Source organism: Trachypithecus francoisi, unplaced genomic scaffold (genome assembly GCF_009764315.1).
Source record: "Trachypithecus francoisi isolate TF-2019V2 unplaced genomic scaffold, Tfra_2.0 Lachesis_group13, whole genome shotgun sequence".
NCBI lineage: Eukaryota > Metazoa > Chordata > Mammalia > Primates > Cercopithecidae > Trachypithecus > Trachypithecus francoisi.
Genome location: NW_022681458.1, coordinates 95,159,027 through 95,180,249, shown reverse-complemented (window position 1 = coordinate 95,180,249; position 21,223 = coordinate 95,159,027). Strand labels below are relative to the sequence as shown.

General features: G+C 35.0%; 1 protein-coding gene across 7 annotated transcripts in view; it reads right to left on the bottom strand.

Moving 5' to 3' along the window:
- The window catches only part of ORC4 (origin recognition complex subunit 4), a 90,907-nt gene that overhangs the window by 4,453 nt on the left and 65,231 nt on the right, over positions 1 to 21,223 (bottom strand). For 6 of the 7 annotated variants that reach the window (XM_033231577.1, XM_033231576.1, XM_033231575.1 and 3 more), the window contains 7 exons: positions 20,050 to 20,098; positions 17,093 to 17,244; positions 11,961 to 12,134; positions 6,967 to 7,053; positions 2,683 to 2,791; positions 1,784 to 1,879; positions 1,632 to 1,699 (listed from right to left, as the gene is read on the bottom strand). In XM_033231577.1, the coding sequence (XP_033087468.1) occupies positions 1,632 to 1,699; positions 1,784 to 1,879; positions 2,683 to 2,791; positions 6,967 to 7,053; positions 11,961 to 12,134; positions 17,093 to 17,244; positions 20,050 to 20,098 (735 nt within the window). Of the gene's footprint in view, positions 1 to 1,631; positions 1,700 to 1,783; positions 1,880 to 2,464; positions 2,559 to 2,682; positions 2,792 to 6,966; positions 7,054 to 11,960; positions 12,135 to 17,092; positions 17,245 to 20,049; positions 20,099 to 21,223 lie in introns of all 7 variants that reach the window. The other variant, XR_004441778.1, reaches the window with a different exon arrangement.

Below are 21,223 nucleotides of genomic sequence, written 5' to 3'. Positions count from 1 at the left end.
AGGATTCTATTATATTCTTACAACTCACTGTAAAAAACATCACTGGAGCATATTCTCTATGTATCACATAAATTCTTCGATAGAGAAACAGCTCAGATACCTTCATATCTGCAAATGAGAAAATACTGGAGGCTGCAGGTGTTAGAGCCGAATAGAACTGTGCAGATTTAAAACATTCCTAAATAGTAAAATACTTCATTATTGAAAATTCAGAAATGAGCAGCTACAAATTATTGAGAATTCAAATACAGGCTGGGCGCGGTGGCTCAAGGCTGTAATCCCAGCACTTTGGGAGGCCGAGGTGGGCAGATCACAAGGTCAGGAGTTCGAGACCAGCCTGACCAACATGGTGAAACCTGGTCTCTACTAAGAATACAAAAACTAGCTGGGTATGGTGGTGCACGCCTGTAATTCCAGCTATTCAGGAAGCCGAGGCAGGAGAATCGCTTAACTCGGGAGGCAGAGGTTGCAGTGAGCCAAGATTGCACCCACCACTGTACTCCAGCCTGGGTAACAGAAGGAGACTCCATCTCAAAAAACAAACAAACAAAAAACCCCCAAAATTTAAATACTTGGGTAACCTTTCCATTTTCACAACTCTCACAAAATCAAACTGTTAGGGGAAAAAACCCTCCAGTATTGTAAAATACTTTTCCTGTTTCTTTGAAGAAATGGCAGTGCTCTGTACTCATTTTGTTGCTACAGGAAATGAAATTCTGATTATTAGGGCCTACAAGGGATGCCAATGGACTTGGGGATCCACTGTTTTAAAAAAGTTTCTTTCCTTAAAATCCTCAAGAGCTGCACTGTCCACACTAGGCTACTCAGCACTTCAATGGTGACTCAATTTTTATTTAAACTTAAAAATGGATACTTAATTCTATTAAAAAATTCTGAGCATGTTTAGAACAATTTCAAAATGTAAATTTACTTTCTCAGCTACAAATTTTATGGAATCTAAACAGCAAGAATTTCCAGTGAATATTTAGGCCACTGAGATGTGCTTTGTAAGTATAAATGTACACCAAATGTTAAAGACTTAATTCAAAAGAATGTAAAATACTTTGTTTTTCTATGATTATAGAATGACACATTTTTGATCTGTTGAATTAAATATATATAATTAAAATTACACCTTTTTCTTACAGGTACTAGAAAATCTAAAACTACATTACATGGCTCACATTATCTTTGTAGTGGACAATGGTAATCTACATGAAGTCCTGAAGTTGTAAAACTCATGACTCAGCCCCTAAATAACTTTGTCTGTATCCCCTCACAGGCCAGTGAGATTTTGTCTTTTAAGTTTCTTAATGGCCCTTATTTTCATTTTTTTTCTCCTTTTACTGCTGAGATTATAAAAGCCAATCCTTGGGTTGGAAAGGCTGTATCACACACTATACTGTATCACACACTATACTGAATAGTTGTTTTCAGGATGCAAGTGCTATGAAGAGACAGCAGAGGGCAGTATACCTCCACAAACTAAAACAACTGGTCACTTCCTCAGATTTTTTCAAAATATTTCATTTTTAGATAATTGTTTTAAAAAATCTATAATATTTAAAAATGAAAGTGCAATTTTAATACATAATCAAGTTGGATGTAAAAAATAGCAAACTAAATCTTACCTTCATGACAACAGGTTTTTCAAAATTATAAACAGAATGTGCTTTCCTTTGAACAAACTTCTGAAACTCTGAGTAGAAAGCAATGACAACATTATACCTTCAAATAAGCAGTGGGGAAGAGTCAGAAAAAAGCTACTTAAGTCTCATCTCACCATTATAGACCATTTGAAAATTAAATGGCTCTTCCTCATAGATGTCATTTAAATGTTTCATTGCTATTATAAGACAGATTTCCAAGACTGATAGACCTATAGTAAAAGGGAAAAAAAACTATCAGTTTAATGACACATAAGACTGATATAACTGTTCTCCAAATAGCAAAATACTTCATTATTGAAAATTCAGAAATGAGCAGCTACAAATTACTGAGAATTTAAATATAGTGAAAGATCTATGGTTTTGAGGGGTGAAGAAGGTCAAGATTCTAGATTTCAAATGTGTTCCAATCACTATTATCTATCTAAATTTAAGTTACTTAACCTCCCTGAGCTTAGTTTTCCATATCTGCAAAATAAGGATATTTTTAAACTTTTAGAAATGTCACAAAGATTAGCGACAATATTATCAAGCACTCACCATATGGCCCATGTAAACAAAATAAACTTCAATTTTTATGTGACTTTAAATCACACAGGGCCTTTGGATAGGATTTATCCAGAGACGTCCTAAACTCCTGGAAATTATATCCAAATATGTGTATTACTTTTTTCCCCTGGAGAGGAAAAGGTTCATTACGTTTGCAAAAGGAAATAACGAACCCCAAATGGCTGAAACCCAGCGAATGCTCTTCAGTAGCTCTTGATACAATGATAACATCAGCAACATAGTCTTACCTGGATTTCCAATGTGGCATAAGAGGCTGAGCGTCATTTTTTTTTTTCACTTTAAATGGGAGTGATAGTACCTTCAAAAGGACTAAGTTAAAGGCTATATGGATAGAAAGTATTTTATAAAGTATTATGCCCATGTTTATTGTAATTTTAAAAACATTCCATTATCTAAATTCAAAGTTTTAAAAACCACAATTTAAAAAATAAGGCTGGGCTCTTACCATGTACAATATTTGCTTTTGAGTCCATGCTACACAGTTGACTTGCTTCCATTAGATCTATGGCAGTCATAAATGGGTGTGATACTGTTACTCGATTTAAAGTAAGCATCTAGGGAAATGTGGATCAGAAAAACAATTATGTATTTACATGGGCATTTTGGAGATACTACTGTGCAAAACTTCTGAATTTGTATAGTCAATTCTTAAGGGAGAGTAAATATTAATGCTGAGGAAGGTATTGTCAAATTCAGTTCTATTAAAATACAGTATTTCAATTTGTATGTCACATAACTGCAGATGTAAAGCATAAAAAAAGTTTTTGCTGCTCTCTCTAGCCCATCCCACTTGCATAACTTGTTTACTTAATGCTCGGAAGAACAATATTTAAAGAGGAGTAGGTCAAGGAGAAGAAACTGAAAATAATTAAGAATACTTACTAATAAAAGCCCCAAACACAAGTCCAAAAGGCAGATCTATGCCTTACTTGTTAACTTTTTCACCACCCAATCATCCAGCCAGGTTAGTGTTAATTTAGATAGAAGTTAGCTGTTTTATGTTCAATTATACAAAAGAGAAAAAAAATAGCACATTTATACTCAGGAATAACTCCCCTTGAAAGCAGAGTCTACATCTCTTGTGCTGCTTCTTTAGTTTCCAAAAATGAACAGACGTCCTGGAGCAGAGCTGCTACTCAAGTATTTGAAGATTTCCTTTCTTCTTTATTTGTATTTTTCATAAAAGTTAAATTTGGTCATTTAGGATTAGAAGATTTACCAGATAAAAATGCATGACCTCTCGTTAAATTTCAATTTCGAATAAACAATAGTTTCTTAGTATAAGTATGTGCCATGCAATATTTGGGATATAATTATCCAAGACACTCTCTCCTTCACCTTAACCAGGGCACAAGGCGCCAATTGATTAGCTGGGCAAAGAGTCTGGCAATCCTTGTCCTTCATTCTCCTGCTGGTTGGGACCTAGATTGCCAGTGCTCCCTCTCTTTCTCTCTCCTTTCCTTTTTCCTTTAATTGTAAATTTTGTTTCATTTTTATTTTTTAATTTCATTTTTCCATAAGTTATTGTCATATGGGTGGTATGGTATTTGGTTACATGAGTAAGTTGTTTAGTGGTGATTTGTGAGACTTTGGTGCACACATCATTCGAGCAGTATACACTGCATCATATTTGTAGTCTTTTATCCCTCGCCCCACTGGAAAACAATGTGGAGATTCCTTAAAGAACTAAAAGTAGAAATACCATTTGATACAGCAATCACACTACAGGGCATCTACTCAGAGGAAAAGAGGACATTATGGGAAAAAGATACTTGCACACGCATGTTTATAGCAGCACAAGTCACAACTGCAAAATCGTAGAACCAACCCAAATGCCCATCAATCAACGAGTGGATAAAGAAACTGTGGTATATATATACTGCGGAATACTACACAGTCATAAAAAGGAATGAACTAACAGCATTTGCAATGACCTGGATGAAACTGGAGACTATTATTCTAAGTGAAGTAACTCAGGAATGGAAAACCAAACATCATATGTTTTCACTGGTATGTGGGAGCTAAGCTATGAGGACACAAAGGCATAAGAAATTTTTTTTTTAACATATACAAAGGCAACAGAGAATAATAAACTAAATATCCATGACTACTTTCCCTGCTTAAGAAAATGATCTTAGAGTCCATCTCCTCTGGATTGGACTCTACTCTTCCCCACATAAAACAACCAAGTATGTCTATACTATTAGGTTGGTGCAAAAGTAACTGCCACTTTTGGTACGGAAAGTAATGGTAACTTTTCACCAACCTAATACTGTATACTTCTACTACATATACATGTATTATACAACAGAGTAATTTTCAACTTTTATATAAATATACCTTCACAACTCTCTTCACTGTGAGGTTTTATCCATGTTGAGGCAGTATCAATTCTGGTTTATTCTTTTTTTGTTATATTTCTTTGTATATACCCACAATTATTCATTTTCTAATTTCCTATTGACAGACATCTGTCATTTCTTTTTTTTCCCCAATTATAAACAAGACTGCAATAAACAACCTTGGACACGTCTTCCTGTGCATTAGGTAACTAGAGTTTCTCTAGTATAAGTATGTTTCTCTAGTTACCTAATTTGCTAAATTGCTCTCCAAAGCACTTACACATATTTACGTTGGCAGCAGTGATAAATATTAAGTCACAGTCATGATACCATCAAGCATAACCTTTAACCCTGCCACTAGATTGGCAAGAAAAAAAGTTTAATTGTAGTATTTCTCTGGTTACTGGTGAGGCCGAAAATCTGTAATCTATAATGAGCTTCCACAGTAAAACAATGACAACCAATAATGGGATGAGCTAAGAATATGAGTAAGCAGCCCTCAAAGTCGAATCCCATATGACAAAAAACAAGTCATTATTTAATTAATTACCAGGAATTAAAAAATAATAGAAAAATGGCAGAACAATGGTCATTAATATTGACAGTATTGAGGCAGAGATATTTTCTGGGATGGAAATATATATATACACACACATACCTCCTCTAAAAATTACTAGTCCCCAAATTCCTTCATGATAAAGACAGTTGTTGCTGAAAATGGCAGTATGCTTTTGACAATAGAGGGAAAGTAAATAGGGATAAAAAGACTTAACTTTCCTCAGCAAAAACAGCAATGAGGAAAGAAAACTTGTATGTAAACATGGGTGAACCATACAGCCAAGCAGGACACAAACTTGAAGCCAGAGAGCTTTGGATTAAGTCCTGGCTTTGTTATCTACTAGCAATGTGACCTTGGGCAAGTTATTAAGCTTTAAGGAGCCTCAATTTCTTTAGGGGTAAGAATAAAAAATAAGATTATTCCAATGGTCAGACATAATATAGGTACTACTAGTATCTACAGTACTTGGCTCATATGCTGGTCAATGAATGGTAGCTACTATCATTATTATTCTATTATTATTATTAAAAATGACCTTTCTGTAAAACCAAAACTATCTTCTCTTTCAAAGGTATCTGCCATAATTTTCTAGAAATATTAGACTAAAACCAAATTACTCTTAGTGAAGAAAGTTAATTTTCAGAACAATTAAGTACTTCTTGTTTGATACTGGTATTATGTAAGCTTAAGACATAATTACTTGGCAAAACATCATAACCAAGTAGGATTTATTCCAGGTATATAAGGCTGGTTCAACACTCAAAAATAATGTAATCAAATATATCAACAGGTTAAGGAGAAATATGATCATGTGAAACAATTAAGAACAAGCACTTGACAAAATCCAACACACATTTATAATAAACTCTCAGCAAGTTACAAACAGATGAGGATTACCTCAATCTGATAATGAACATGTATTAAAAACCTATAGCTAACATCATACTTAATGGTAAAAGTTTCTTCCTAAGACTGGGAACAAGAAAAGATGTCCACTCTCACTGTTCTAATTCAACATAACACTGGAAATTCTAGTCATTGCAAAAAAGCAAGGAAAGCAATAAAAGGTATACAGATTGGAAAGAAAAAAAAAGTCACTATTTGTGAAAAATGTAATGGTCTACATCAAAAGTCCCAAGGAATCTATTAAAAACCTCCTAGAGGCGGAGCTTGCAGTGAGCTGAGATCCGGCCACTGCACTCCAGCCTGGGCAACAGAGCGAGACTCTGTCTCAAAAAAAAAAAAAAACAAAAACAAACCTCCTAGAATAAGTGAGTTCAGCATAGACTATAAGATCAACACACAAAAGTCAATCACATTTCTGTATATTAAAGTGTATATATGTAATCAATCACATATTCTATATGTAATGAATATGTGGGAAACCAAAACTTCAAAACACCATTTACAATTGTTCTAACAGATTAAATACTGGTATACACATTAAATAAGTACATCATCTGTGTAGTAAGAGCTATAAAATGCTGATGAAAGTAATCAAACAAGAAATCAAATAAAAGGAGATATGAACCCTATTCAGAGATTGGAACACTCAATGTAGTGTTCCAATGCATGTCGATTCTCCCAAAATTTACCTACAGGTTTAATCAATTCCCATAAAAACTTAATTATCTAGAGAAAGACAGAAAATGATACAAGTAGGCTGGGCACAGTGGCTGATGCCTGTAATGTCAGCACTTAGGGAGGCAGAGGTGGGAGGATAGCTTAAGGCCAGGAGTTCGTAACCAGTCTGAGCAACAAAGTGAGACCCCATCACTATCAAAAACAAAAACAAAGCAACAAGCAATAAAACAAAACTAATACAAACCAATAGCATGTGTAATGACCGCAGGTTTTTGCTGATATTGAAATGCCTCTGTAGTACTTCTTGCACACTTCTATCTTCTGAGAGATACTAAGGGGCGAGGGGGGGGAAAAAGCCAAAATTGAGGAACGATATAGTTTAAAACCCAAATATAATCCTGTGCCTTACTGGGTGGTGTACCTTATTAACGCTATCTAATATTAATTCATTATTAAATAGATGTTGGTCTTATTTGTAGAACACTAAAACCAAAATAAAGTTTCCAGTCTACTGATTTTCTTATCCTGTTCTTTACATTAATTCAATAAACACAATGATAAAACAATCCTTGCTAACCCCAAATTCCTACTTGAATAAAGGAAACTACAGTAATACTACTGAAATGAACAAAATGCAGCACAAAAACACAAGCGCATGAGTTACTGTACCTAGGGAAACAAGGTAAAGCACTACAAAGAATGCTTAAACTGGATGAGACAAGAGATTTAAAAAAGAAGGAAGAGCATTCCAGTTACAGGGAACAGCATGAGTAGTAGGAAAATCACATATTGGCAGAAAATGAGTAGTCACGTACTGGAGTTTGTTACTGGCAAAGTGAATGTACAAAAAGACAAAGGCAGAAAAACGTAATTGGAGGTAGCTGTCCAGACAAGAGGTAAGGAGGGTCTGAATTATCTGAGTGGTAATAAAGACAAAAGAGAATTAAGACACTTATAGGAGATATATCTGGTAGAGAATTAACTGGTAGCAGAAGAGAAGGAAGGGATTGAAAGGTAGAAGCTAAAAATCAAAGATAATCTATGGGAAACAAAATGGCCTGTGAAAAGTGAAATGTGGTCAAGAAATGAATCTTGGATTATCAATATTTAAGTAGTAGGTGGGAAAAGAGAAAAACTAAAAAAGTAAGAAAAATACCAAAGACTGGAAGAGAATCTAAGACACAGCAGAGATCTAGAAAACAAGGGAAGAAAGTTTTAAGAGAGAAGTGGGGTTCAACAATAGAAACTACTTTGTAAAATTAAGATATATTTGAGAAGAGGCTAATGGCTTTAGAAATTCAAAGGTCACCAGGGCCTTTTGAGAAAGCAGCATCTAAAGAGGCAAGTGACTGCAGTATATTAGGGTTGAATGGAAGGTGAGAAACATTGGCATTGAAGAAAGGATTAGATGAAAAGAGAGTAAATTCAGAGGTAGCAGAGCCAAGAAAGGCCTGGAAAAGATCGACATAATTTTTCAAAAATTATCTGCATGGAATAAGAATTCTTTTTCCTTAAAACAAACAAACAAACAAACAACAACAACAACAACAACAAAACCCAGAAAACTAAGCATTTCTGTATTTTCTAGAGCTGTAATTACATGTCTTTACTTTGTCCACTTTAGGAAGACCAGATTCAGAAGTAAGTTCTAGTCTACTGGAATGAAATTTTGTACTCTCAGGAAATATATTATTAATTATAGTTCCCACTCCCTTGCTATTGTTTCTAGTGCTCTCTTTGTATTTTAAAGGACTTCTGGTTACTATATATATCTTTTTCTATCACAAACAGGGTAGAATTTCCTTGGAAGTACACAGGCTGAACATAAAAAAAAGTAACTTTTGGAAATTAAAAAAAAATTTTGTTTAGCTTTTCCACAGTTTAAAAATTGAAATATGGAAGATATGTGGCTAAATATCACAGACAAACTATAGTCTTTGCTTCTGTAATCTGTAACTTGTAAAAGTTGATGTGGTAAAATTGGAGCACTTAAGAAAACTAAAGAAAATCCACCTGGGACAAAACTGATTTAAGAAATTTTCTCTGCAAGAATCAATTATTTTTAAAACCTGTATTTGCCTCTCTTTGACATGATGCTTCAAAGGTTAATCTTCTATACTCCATCTTCCTACTTTATCTCTTTATTATTAGTTGTTTGACTCCAGTCCCCCCTCTTTCTAAAAGCTATCACCTTCTTGCTTCTATAATTACTTATTCTGCTTTTTAAAATGCCTACCTTATCTACATGAGCCATTTAAACAACAAAAAAAAATTATCTAACGTCATTTATTATATTTTTAAATCCATCTTGATTCAAACACTATACCCTATTTGAGGATAAGGATATTATCAACAACCACATGAGCTACAGTACTTGGGTAGATTTCATTTGAGGAGAATAAGGTATGATTCTTTTAAATGTTCTTTTTAAAGGATCCCTCTTATACTGCCATGCTAAGATAGAGTCTACTCTGCTTACTTATTTGACTCATTTGAAGTAGGGCTAAAACAAACCTTCAAATTAGGCAGGATATCAAGGTTCCATCTTATCCTGAAGATATTTCGTGGATGAGATTCCATGTGTGACCTGTTATCTGTATCACTGCTATTGGCTTAATCTTGCCATTAAAAATAACTTCCGGGATAATCAGCACTAAGAGAAAGAATAGCTCCCTTAATGCAGCTACCACCCTACTCCACAAGGCAGGGACTCTGACCATGGTGCTGACAGATTTTTCAAGTGAGGCTCATTTTATTCACATACCAAAGAGAGGAATAAGATAATTAAGATAGGGGAAGAAAATATCAGAACTCAGAGACACAAACACCAGTGATGCTGGTTCTACTTAATGAAATGGACTATTAAGACTGTCAAAAAGATGACAGGATAGTGCTCACATTCAGGGGATTTAAGGTCTGCAACAAAAGTCCAGAAAGTAGAGTAGTTACACTACTAACATATAGTTACCATTTCCTAAGTCATGCAGAGTTATACTTCTTCACCAGTAACTCCCAGCATTCTCTTTATTTATAGACCCACTTTGAGATGCTCGGAATGCAACACGGTTGGGAAGGACAGTGGATGGAAAATGGCACAATGCAACCTGGACCATGTCGTTACCTTAGGAAGATTAAGTGTGTGCAGGTATGGAAAAAATAAGAGCCCATGTAAAGTACAGAAATTTAAATACTATGAAAGACTACATTTGAATCTCTAAAACAGCCACAAAAATATACTGGTGGAATAAGACAATCAGTTCAGGAGTTGTAGAAGATGAAAGTCTGTGAAGCACTAAAAAGTAGATCTAAAAGCTGAAGATCCAGAGGTCTGGTCCACACCAGACCCTGGTAAGAGGGGACAATGTGGGAGTACCAACTACAAAGAAAGTGCTCCTAGAGATGGAATCCTATAATTAGAAATAGTATCAAAGACACTTGGCTCAGGTAATTGAACTATCCAAGTCTCAGGAATGATTAATTTGAGTGGAAGGGAGGATCCATACCTAATTATATCAAGGCATAGTATCTGAATTTTAAAGATAATGTCAGCTATTTTTACATACAATTATGTACAGTTGTATTAAGAAAAAGAACAAGGAATTATCAATCATAACAATGGGAAAAAGTAATATAAACATATGTAGGCTTTGAGTCCTTTATGTAAAAACAATATATTTAGCATGTATGTAAACTCTGCAATGTTATAGACCAAATAATTACTCCATAGAAGGAAGGAGAATTGATATAGTCTTATGGGAAACTTCCACTGTTTATCATGTATTTTTTTTTGCACTGATTACATTTTGTTCAATAAACTTTTATGACTTTTTTAAAAAATGAAATGTGTCAAAATTAATAGTGCTTACATGAGCAGACTATATTTTATAATCAAAACAATAATCATTTAAAGAACAAACTAAATGCAAAATGCTTCCAATTTTGTATTAGTATGTAAGAATTCATGGTAAAAATACAATCTACTTGAGGTCGGGCGTGGTGGCTCACGCCTGTCATCCCAGCACTTTGGGAGGCTGAGGCAGGTGAATGACGAGGTCAGGAGATGGAGACCATTCTGGCTAACGCGGTGAAACCCCCTCTCTACTAAAAATACAAAAAATTAGCTGGGCATGGTGGCGGGAGCCTGTAGTCCCAGCTACTCAGGAGTCTGAGGCAGGAGAATGGCGTGAACCTGGGAGGCAGAGCTTGCAGTGAGCCGAGACTGCGCCACTGTACCCCAGCCTGGGCAACAGAGTTAGACTCCGTCTCAAAAAAAAAAAAAAAATACAATCTACCACTACTACTTTAAAATAAAACAATCTTTTTTATAGAGTCACTGAATATAGACTGTGTAATTCTATTCAAAGATCTAATTATCCTTACCAGTATTTTAATATTATCAATCAATTTTTCCCAATTCCTTCAGAGCCAGGGACTCCATATTATTTTCCACTCTCACGAGGCCAATATTTTTTGAGATTCTACCATAAGGGATTTATTCATTAACAATGTTTTTCAATTATGTTATTAAATACACATACACAGGCATACTTCCTCCTTTCCCTTTGCCAACTGAAACTTCTTGACAGCATAAGATTAAAATGCTAGTGTGTTGAGAATATTTTAAGCACAGGTAAATTTACAGTCTCAAAGGTGTGGCAAATTTTTAAAACAACGTATGAACCTGCCTTTGTATCTAAGATTCTCAGTCTCCAGGGACTGTGAGATGTGATCACCTAATAGATAATATAACCGGAGGTGCCACAGTCTGTACTGCCTCTTAAGGCTCAACAAAATAAAAGCTGAAGTTGCTAATGAAAACTGGAAGAAAAAAAATCCACACAGAATAGGTATGAATCACTAACATTTATTTATCATTATTTACTATTTATTATTATTGCTAATATGTAAAATAAAGTAAATTATGCAAATTCATTAATTAAATTATCTGAAATATAAACCACATATAGATAAAACTAAAGCCTCATTAAAGTTTACTTCAAACTAATAATATAAATCCTAAAGCTTAACTGTGATGTTCTTTTGAGATAGAATTTAGCAGATATGACATTTCAAATGTTAGAAGAAAATTTTAAAAAAGCATATAATTTGTATTCCTGTAGCTTTATCCCTCAGCAATATTAGAAACTTTGTGTTAATTTACTAATTTCTAAAATTTGTGTTTTAATTGCTTTAAATCATATAGCAAGGAACATTTAGCTTTACTGCCTTTTAAGTTACCTGAACATTTTCATTCCACTTCTCAGCAAAAAGCTTGTCTGGAAATTCTGCAGGTAGAGATAATTGTTCTTTAAATATTTTAATATACTGTGGAAAACCAAATGAATTCATTAAGTGTATCTGCCGGTGAGAAAATCTTGACTTCACTCTTTTTTCTAAGAGTTCCAGAATATCCTTAAAAACAAACAGAAATCTCTATAAGGAAGATGAATGTTAAAAAAAAAAAAAAAAACTGTACCAATATTAGAGGTTTAAGTAAACTATCACCTATAATTAGTAATGTTTAGTCTATAATACATAATTAAACATTTAAAACATTTTATGCAAACTAAATAATCCCCCTCCAGGCATCTGCTGGCCTGGTGATGTCATGCCTTTTTCCTACTATGTTACTCTCAGCTAATCTGTAACATTCCAAGACCCAATATGATTGTTTAAAAAAACTGACTATATTGAATAGCTATATGTCACAGTAACAACAAGAGTGTCAGTAAGGAATTCTGTACATTCTATGAAGAACTGAGATTAAAAAATTAACAGCATGATAGGTAGCAGAAACTAACATTAGGAGAGGAAAGTGCCAGAAATGCAACATGGCATTTTTAAGTTATCTTCCGGCTTTTTATTTTTATTTTTTATAGTAATGCTTTTAGACTTTATTTGTATTTGTACTATTTTTCCTTAGGAAGAAATCAGGAATCAAATTTACCGTCAAAGAACACTAAAAACCAACGGATAACTAATATGTACTGCTTGTAAGGACATACGAAGTGTTCTTAAATGAAGAAAATACTTCCACAAAACTGATAGGCATTCAAACTATCCAAGACATCAAAAGCACAATAGGTAAGTTGTCTTCCTAAGTCACATAAATTGCAGGAACTGTCATTCCTAAATCTCTTTTTAATATTGAACTTGAGCAATTTTTCAAAATATATTATAGTACACAGTATAATGTATATAATATATATCATTTATATATGTATATATATATCTACACACATAGTATAGTATAATATATATTACTTAAGTTACACTTCAAGGTATACAACCAAGACAAATGAAACCAGGTAACCACAAAAAAAGTGTATGTCAATGTTTGCAGCAGTACTATTTTTAATAGCTTCAGAAATATAAACCACCCAAATGTCCATCAACTGATGAACGGATAAACAAAGTGTGGTATATCTAAAAGAATATTATTTGGCAATAAAAAGGAATAAAGGGCTGATATATGCTGTGACACAGATCAACCCTGAAAACATGTTAAAGAAGCCAGTCACACAAAACTATACGTTGTACGATTCAAAAATTACTATACAGTCAGAAAGTGGATTAGTAGATTAGTGGTTGCATAGGGCTGTGGAGGGAACAGGGGATTTGGGGTGATTGCTAAAAGGTATGTGGCTCTTAAATTGTGGTGATAAATGCACAACTCTATAAATAAAAACCCTGTTAACTGTATAATTTAAATGAGTGAACTGTATGGTATAAATTACATCTCAATAAAGCTGTTTTAAAAAGCCCCCACCCCCAAATATGAACATGATGTCACTGTTGTTTACATTTCTTAAGCTATTAAAAATAATACCGCTGGCCAGGCGCGGTGGCTCAAACCTGTAATCCCAGCACTTTGGGAGGCCAAGACGGGCAGACCACGAGGTCAGGAGATCGAGACCATCCTGGCTAACATGGTGAAACCCCATCTCTACTAAAAAAATACAAAAAAAACTAGCCGGGCAAGGTGGCGGGCGCCTGTAGTCCCAGCTACTCGGGAGGCTGAGGCAGGAGAATGGCGTGAACCTGGGAGGCGGAGCTTGCAGTGAGCTGAGATGCAGCCACTGCACTCCAGCCAAGGGTGACAGAGCGAGACTCCGTCTCAAAAAAAAAAATAAAACAAAAAAAAAAGCAAAAAAAAAACCGCTGCAAACATTCACACAAACTTTTTTTTGTAGTTACCTGGTTTCATTTGTCTTGGTTGTATACCTTGGAGTGTAACTTAAGTATATATATTATTTAAGGAATTACAGCTAATGTAACAATTATATTAGGGAAATATATTTTTAGAGAGCTCTTATTTCCGAAAAATACATTCTAAAACACTTACTGATAAAATGATATAATGCCTAGTTTTTGCCTCAGAATAATAGAGGAATTAAGGGAGATGTTGAGGATAAATAAAACTAGTCTGTAGTAATTGAATCTTGGCAAGGAGTGGAGAAGGGAATTCAGGGCTCAAAATTTATTCTTTCCTATGTATACTGTTAAAATGTTATAAAGTTTTTTAAAAGGGAGTAGTTTAAGCCCAGAACTATACATTTCCACATCTAGCCAGATGACTTTCATAATACCTAGGTCAAGAAATCATGATATAGAGGAAAGAATTCAAGTGATCAAAATGGGATCATGGTTAGTTTGGGAAAGAGGACAGGAAAGACTAATAGCCTGAGGTAGGAGGTGCGAGGGTGAATAAAAATTTTGAATGTTTTTATGAGGTCAAAGAATAGTGCCAGCATGAGAATTAAAAGCGAAGAAAGGTTATATTCAGAGATTCAGATATTGCACATTTATTTTCTATTAAGAAAGAGTTCTGGCGGGCGCGGTGGCTCAAGCCTGTAATCCCAGCACTTTGGGAGGCCGAGACGGGCGGATCACGAGGTCAGGAGATCGAGACCATCCTGGCTAACATGGTGAAACCCCATCTCTACTAAAAAATATAAAAAATTAGCCGGGCGAGATGGCGGGCGCCTGTAGTCCCAGCTACTCGGGAGGCTGAGGCAGGAGAATGGCGTAAACCCGGGAGGCGGAGCTTGCAGTGAGCTGAGATCCGGCCATTGCACTCCAGCCTGGGCGACAGAGCGAGACTCCGCCTCAAAAAAAAAAAAAAAAAAAAAAAAAAAAAAAAAAAAAAAAAAAAAAAAAAAGAAAGAGTTCTAGGTCACCCATATAGGTAGACAGTAGTAGTAATAATCAATACAAGCAACAATTAAGACCCTAAATTTGGGAATGAAAAGAGATGGAAGTAAATAATGTCTTTGTTGTAGGCAGTAATGACAGAAGTTGGCAATGTGGGCATAAAGGAACTAGTAAAAACAAAACAAAACCAAAAAACAAAAATGGAATTAGTCCCAATGGGGAAGAAGATGCTTGCTGGCAAAGTCATTACTCCCTCTATCCTTCTGCTCTCCCACTATAAACATGGATACACAGATAAAATTATACTTGAGGCCAGGCGCAGTGGCTCACACCTGTAATCCCAGCACTTTGGGAGGCTGAGGGGGGCAGATCACAAGGTCAGGAGTTTTGAGAGCAGCCTGGACAACATGGTGAAACCCCGTCCCTACCAGAAATACAAAAATTAGCCAGGCATGGTGGTGTGTGGCTGTAATCCCAGCTAGTTGGGAGGCTAAGGCAGGAGAATTGCTTGAACCCTGAAGGTGGAGGTTGCAGTGAGCCGAGATCATGCCATTGCACTCCAGCCTGGGCGACAGAGCAAGACTCCATCTCAAAAAAAAAAAAAAAAAGAAAAAAGATTACACTTGAAAGAACTACACAGTTGGAGAATTATATATATACACAATAAAAAAAGAACATCTGATAACACTGCTAAGAAGTTACTGGCATTTTATTTGGTTCTTCATTGGGTCAACAACACTTGCCACAGCCACTTCCACCCAAAGGAAGAATTTTTTTTTTTTTTTTTGTCAAGAAGGCGGGTGCTTCTTTGATCCTTGTCATAGACTGCTGCTTTTGGCAAGGAGGAATAAGGATATGTGGAGCACCAGCCAGTGATGTATGAGGGGAGTTTATACTAAAGCCATACATCATAAGCTCTAGAGCACAGGGAAGGAGGGGCAAATGACAGTGACTCTATAGAGAAACAGCACTGGAAGGAGGACTGTTGAAATATGAATTAGTAAAAAGTTTCACTTTTCTGAAAAAGAAAAAGGGCTGTAGGAAAGGAGATGTGAATATTTATAAATGTGCCTAAATATGTCTGTGGAGAATGGAGGGGGAAGAGGATGGCAAGCAAGCTACGGAGGCATGGCAGTTATAGCATGAGAAAAGAGATAACCGTGCTATGGTATGGACGTGGTTTGTCCCCACCAAATCTCATGTTGAAATTTAATTGCCAGTGCAACAATGGGAGGTCATTGGAGCGGACTCTCATGAATAGATTTAATGCCCTCTTACTGGACTGAGTTCTTGTTCTCATGGGGATAGATTAGTTCTTGAGACAGCGAGTTGTTATAAATTGAGGTTCCAACTCCCATCTGGTTTGTTTTTGCACATATCTGCTCCCCATTTGACCTTCCACCATGTCATGCAGCATGAAAGCCCTTGCAACAAATCCAGTGCCATGCCCTTGAATTTCTCAGCCTGCACAGCTGTGAGATAAATAAACCTCTTTTCTTTAAAAATTACCCGTCTCAGGTATTATGTTATAGCAACACAAAATGGGTCACGGCACTCTTCAGTGCCAGTTTATCTGAATTAAGGAAGTTCATGCTACAAGTGTGTAAGAAGGTAAACACAAAAAGGCCTGTATAGCTGTCCAAAGGTACACATGGTTCAATATGTACAGAGCCTTCACAAAGTGATAGTGATATTGAGACTATAGTTAAAATCATTCTAAAATATCCCATGGAATGAAAAAGCCACTATCTACTGTCAGTGCTTGGTAGAATCTTTTCCATTTCTGGAGACGTGTTCTTTGAAAGTTGGAATAGTATTATTTACAGTTGATTTCAATCCTTTTCAAAATATGGAAAAAAATCTTACAACAAAAACTATTACCAAGTTTTCTCAAATACTGGTGGGATTACTTAACTGCCTCATTACTTGACAATGTAGAAATTGTATTTATTAGTATAATCTGATTTCATACTTTTTTCTTCAGTGATTTCATTGGGGGGAGGAAGGTATTCATTAATGGGCTAAGGTAACCATTAACCTGTTTTCCTCAATTTGAGTTGAAAAGCAGGATAAATACACCAGGCATTGCTGAAACAAAATTTTTAAAATGCCTAATATAATGACCTAAATAAGTGAAAAAAGACTAGTAGTGTCAGCAATTAAGCTTGAATTTTAAAATATTATAATCAACTTTTTTAATGAAGAAAAAGACTTACCAATCTACATGTAAGGCCAATAACTGCTATTGGGGTCTGTGCAGACTGAGAAATGTCAAAAAGATTATAGAGAAGTGTTTGGTTTTTATGATGAGCAAAAAGATCAAATTCATCTAATATGAAGATCACTGGGCAACTGCTAGTTCGGTCACCTAAGATAAAATAAGAGCATTACATTATCAAGAAATTATATCCACCTTTCCTAAATTTCCAAACTATTTACTGTATTTCAGTTTTTAAAACTCAATTCTACAAACATACTGATAGCCTACTTTGGGTAGGGGATTTACTGATGCATATACATTCATTCAACAGAAAAAAATTATTCAAAGGACAAAGACAGCCCCGACTGCTCTCAAGTTCAGTCTAGGCTGGGCGTGGTGGCTCACGCCTGTAATCCTAGCACTTTGGGAGGCTGAGGTGGGTGGATCACCTGAGGTTGGGAGTTCGAGACCAGCCTGACCAACATGGAGAAATCCCATCTCTACTAAAAACACAGAATTAGCTGGATGTGGTGGTGCATACCTGTAATCCCAGCTACTTGGGAGGCTGAGGTAGGAGAATTGCTTGAATCCAGGAGGCAGAGGCTGTGGTGAGCCAAGATTGTGCCACTGCACTCCAGCCTGGGCAACGAGAGTGAAACTCCATCTCAAAAAAACTGGTTCAGTCTAGGCCGGGCATGGTGGCTCACGCCTGTAATTCCAGCACTTTGGGAGGCTGAGGTGGGTGGATCACCTAAGGTCATGGGTTTGAGACCAGCCTGGCCAACATGGTAAAACCCCATTTCTGCTAAAAAAAAAAAAAAAAAAAAATTTGCTACTTGGGAGGCTGAGGTAGGAGAATCTCTTAAACTGGGGAGGCAGAGGTTGCAGTGAGTTAAGATCACACCATTGCATTCTAGCCTGGGCAACAAGAGTGAAACTCCACCTCCAAAAAATAAAAAGTTCAGTCTAGTTCCTAGACTCTAGTAGAGTTTGTTGTTGAAAAATGTCAAAAATCATTTAAATTACTAAAGACTATTATTTTTATAATTATGTGAATATAATTCTTATTTAATGATTATAAAATTGAGAAAGAGTTTTCTATATCTGCACAGAACGAAAACACTTTAGGATTAAAATATGAGGAGTCATTAACTAATGAACAAAACTAATGCTTTAAAAGAGAGTTGTTTAGTAGAAATACAAGGTACATTTCTTGTAGAAATACTTGTTATAAACAAACTTTTAGATTATAAAGTTCAACTAAAGCCACTTAAACTCCCTTTATGCACAACTTATAGCATTTCAACTACAATGCTTTTCATTGGGAAAGTTCCACATCACCCTCTGGTTACATTTTTCTCACTTCAATGATGGAAACAACTTTAGTAAAAGAATCCCTTTTACCTTAGGCTTAATGCCTTTACATTTGTGTTAAAAGGTAAAACAAATATCTGATAAAAGAAAGACTTATTTCACACAAATAAATACAGTAGTCTAAATGATTTAATACTGGTATAAAACCAAAGGGATTACTCAAAAGTCTAGAAAGAGACCTATGTACTAATACAGAATTTTAGTATTTGATAAAATACTGCATTATACATCAGTGGGGAAAATTAGTCTATTCAAAGTTAGATCCCTACTTCACAGGTAAAATCAGAATAAATTCCAAACAAATTATAAATTACAAATATATATATATAATAAAAAGATGGATCAATGTTTTTATAATCTGAAGGAGAGAAAAAACTTTCTAGATAAACTTGACTATGTGGAAAACGTAAAACTTTAGATCAGAAAAGTCCAAACCAAACTTAAGGGAAGAGAAAAATAAAACACAAAAATTCCGATAAATAAGTATAAGATAAACATTACCACAATAGGTCAAAGACCCAAGAGGAAATATAGTTGTGTGTCCCTTAACGACAGACATACGTTCTGAGAAATGTATTGTTAGGTGACTGCATCATTGTACAAGAATCCTAAGAGTGTACTTACATAAGCCTAACTGGTGTAGCCTACTAGACACCTAGGCTATATGGCATAGCCTATTACTCCTAGGTTATGAACCTATGAGCATGTGATAGTGTAGGCAACTGTAACACAATGGAAAGTATTTGTGTATCTAAACATATCTAAACACAGGAAATGTACAGTAAAAATATGGTTTTATAATCTAATAGGACCACTGTCACATATGTGGTCTATCATTGAATTAAAGGTTGTTATGTGGCACATGACTGTACATAAACCAGGAAATTTCAAAGGTCAATAAAAATATGAAATGACAAGCACTACCACTAACAGAATTATGCAAATTAAACAAAGAAAAAAATTATTCAAATTAAACTAAGAGATGAAAGTTCTTCTATTATATGGGCAAACATAAAAATAATAATTGTTTTTGAGGTTGCGAAGAAAAAGGTATTATCAAATATTTTTACAAAGTAAACCTTTAGAGTAGTTTTTAGATGTCTTTTAAAGATGGTGCCTTTCAACCCAGAATTCTACCCATAGAAATTTATTCCAGGAAATATCTGGATGATCATCTAAGTATCTCTTCTTAATTATAAAAAATTAGAAACAAAAGGCCATAATTGGTGATTAATAAATAGCAACTTATAAAACAAGATGAGAACCATAAAAATGATGCAGATCAAAATTTGCTGATTACAAAATGATAGGTAAAATAATTTTATTGTAAAAAGTTACACTTATCTCCATCAATAATATACTGATATAAACATCATCAGTATATACAGTATATTATACTGTGTATATTATTGAATAAAGAAACCAAATGCGAATTGAGATAATCATTGTTATAGTGGTGGGAATACAGTGATCATTATTTTTAATGTTTCTGTATTTTGAGAGTTTTTCTTTTGGCAAAAGCTTGTATTACCTTTATAATCAAGGAAAAAATAAAGTTAAAACATATCTTCTGAAATGGCTGAATATGTTAATATTTACCTTTTTTTAAAGCTTCCAGAAGAAATGAAAGGTTTTCAGCAAAGCTTCCCTGAACAACAAAATGAGATAAAATGATTAAAAATTTAGTGAAATAAAGAATAAAAGAGGGCTGCTTCTCAGATTTTATATAAACACTGTATATCTTCTAGTTATTAGAGTCACTGCCTAGACTTTGCTGAGTGTCTCTATACTTCCTATCTAAAACTTAAATACTTAAGCAAAGATGGCACAACACTGAAAATGGCAATTACAATGTCATGCTTGAAATTTTATATTTTAGAACTTGAGGATATAACGATCAAAGAAGAAAAAGAAAAGTAAGGAATTTTATATTTTCCGGACAAAATCTGTAAGAAATTTGAAGGTAGTTTTGTAGAGTTGCCGTATTCTAAATATTGTTTGAGACTTAGAAATGGATTCTACTTTGTGTCTTCAAACACAGCGGGGTCTTGCAAGTCTCAAATTAATTTGTACTGGTAAAGAAATAACCATGAATTTAAATGAGATAAAAAAACAGAAAGCTTTTTTGAAGCATTAGATACTATAATAGTGTTTGTCTATTCAAGAGTATACTGAAGAATTTTTTTATTTTTATTTATTTATTTTTTGAGACAGAGTCTCGCTCTGTCGCCCAGGCTGGAGTGCAGTGGTGCGATCTCGGCTAGCTGCAAGCTCCGCCTCCCGGGTTCACGCCATTCTCCTGTCTCAGCCTCCCGAGTAGCTGGGAATACAGGCGCCCGCCACCACGCCTGGCTAATTTTTTGTATTTTTTAGTAGAGACGGGATTTCACCCTGTTAGCCAGGAGATGGCCTCGATATCCCGACCTCGTGATCCACCCGCCTCGGCATCCCAAAGTGCTGGGATTACAGGTGTGAGCCACTGCGCCCAGCCAAGAGTATATTGAAGAGTTTATGTATATCATATCATGTTTGGTTATGTTTACTTGTAATACAGCCAAAACGTTTTTGGATACAATTAAATATTCTTGATGAAACTTAACGTAGTAGATGCATTATCTAGGTGCTTCAGATTGTGGGTAGAAGGCCCATTAAAATATTTTTTCATTAAAGTTATTAATTTTTATTTCATTCAGAGTTAATAATTAAAAGAAACAGCCAACTTTAAATTTGAGGAGATATAAAGGAGAAAAGAAACGCACTTATTCATTCTCCA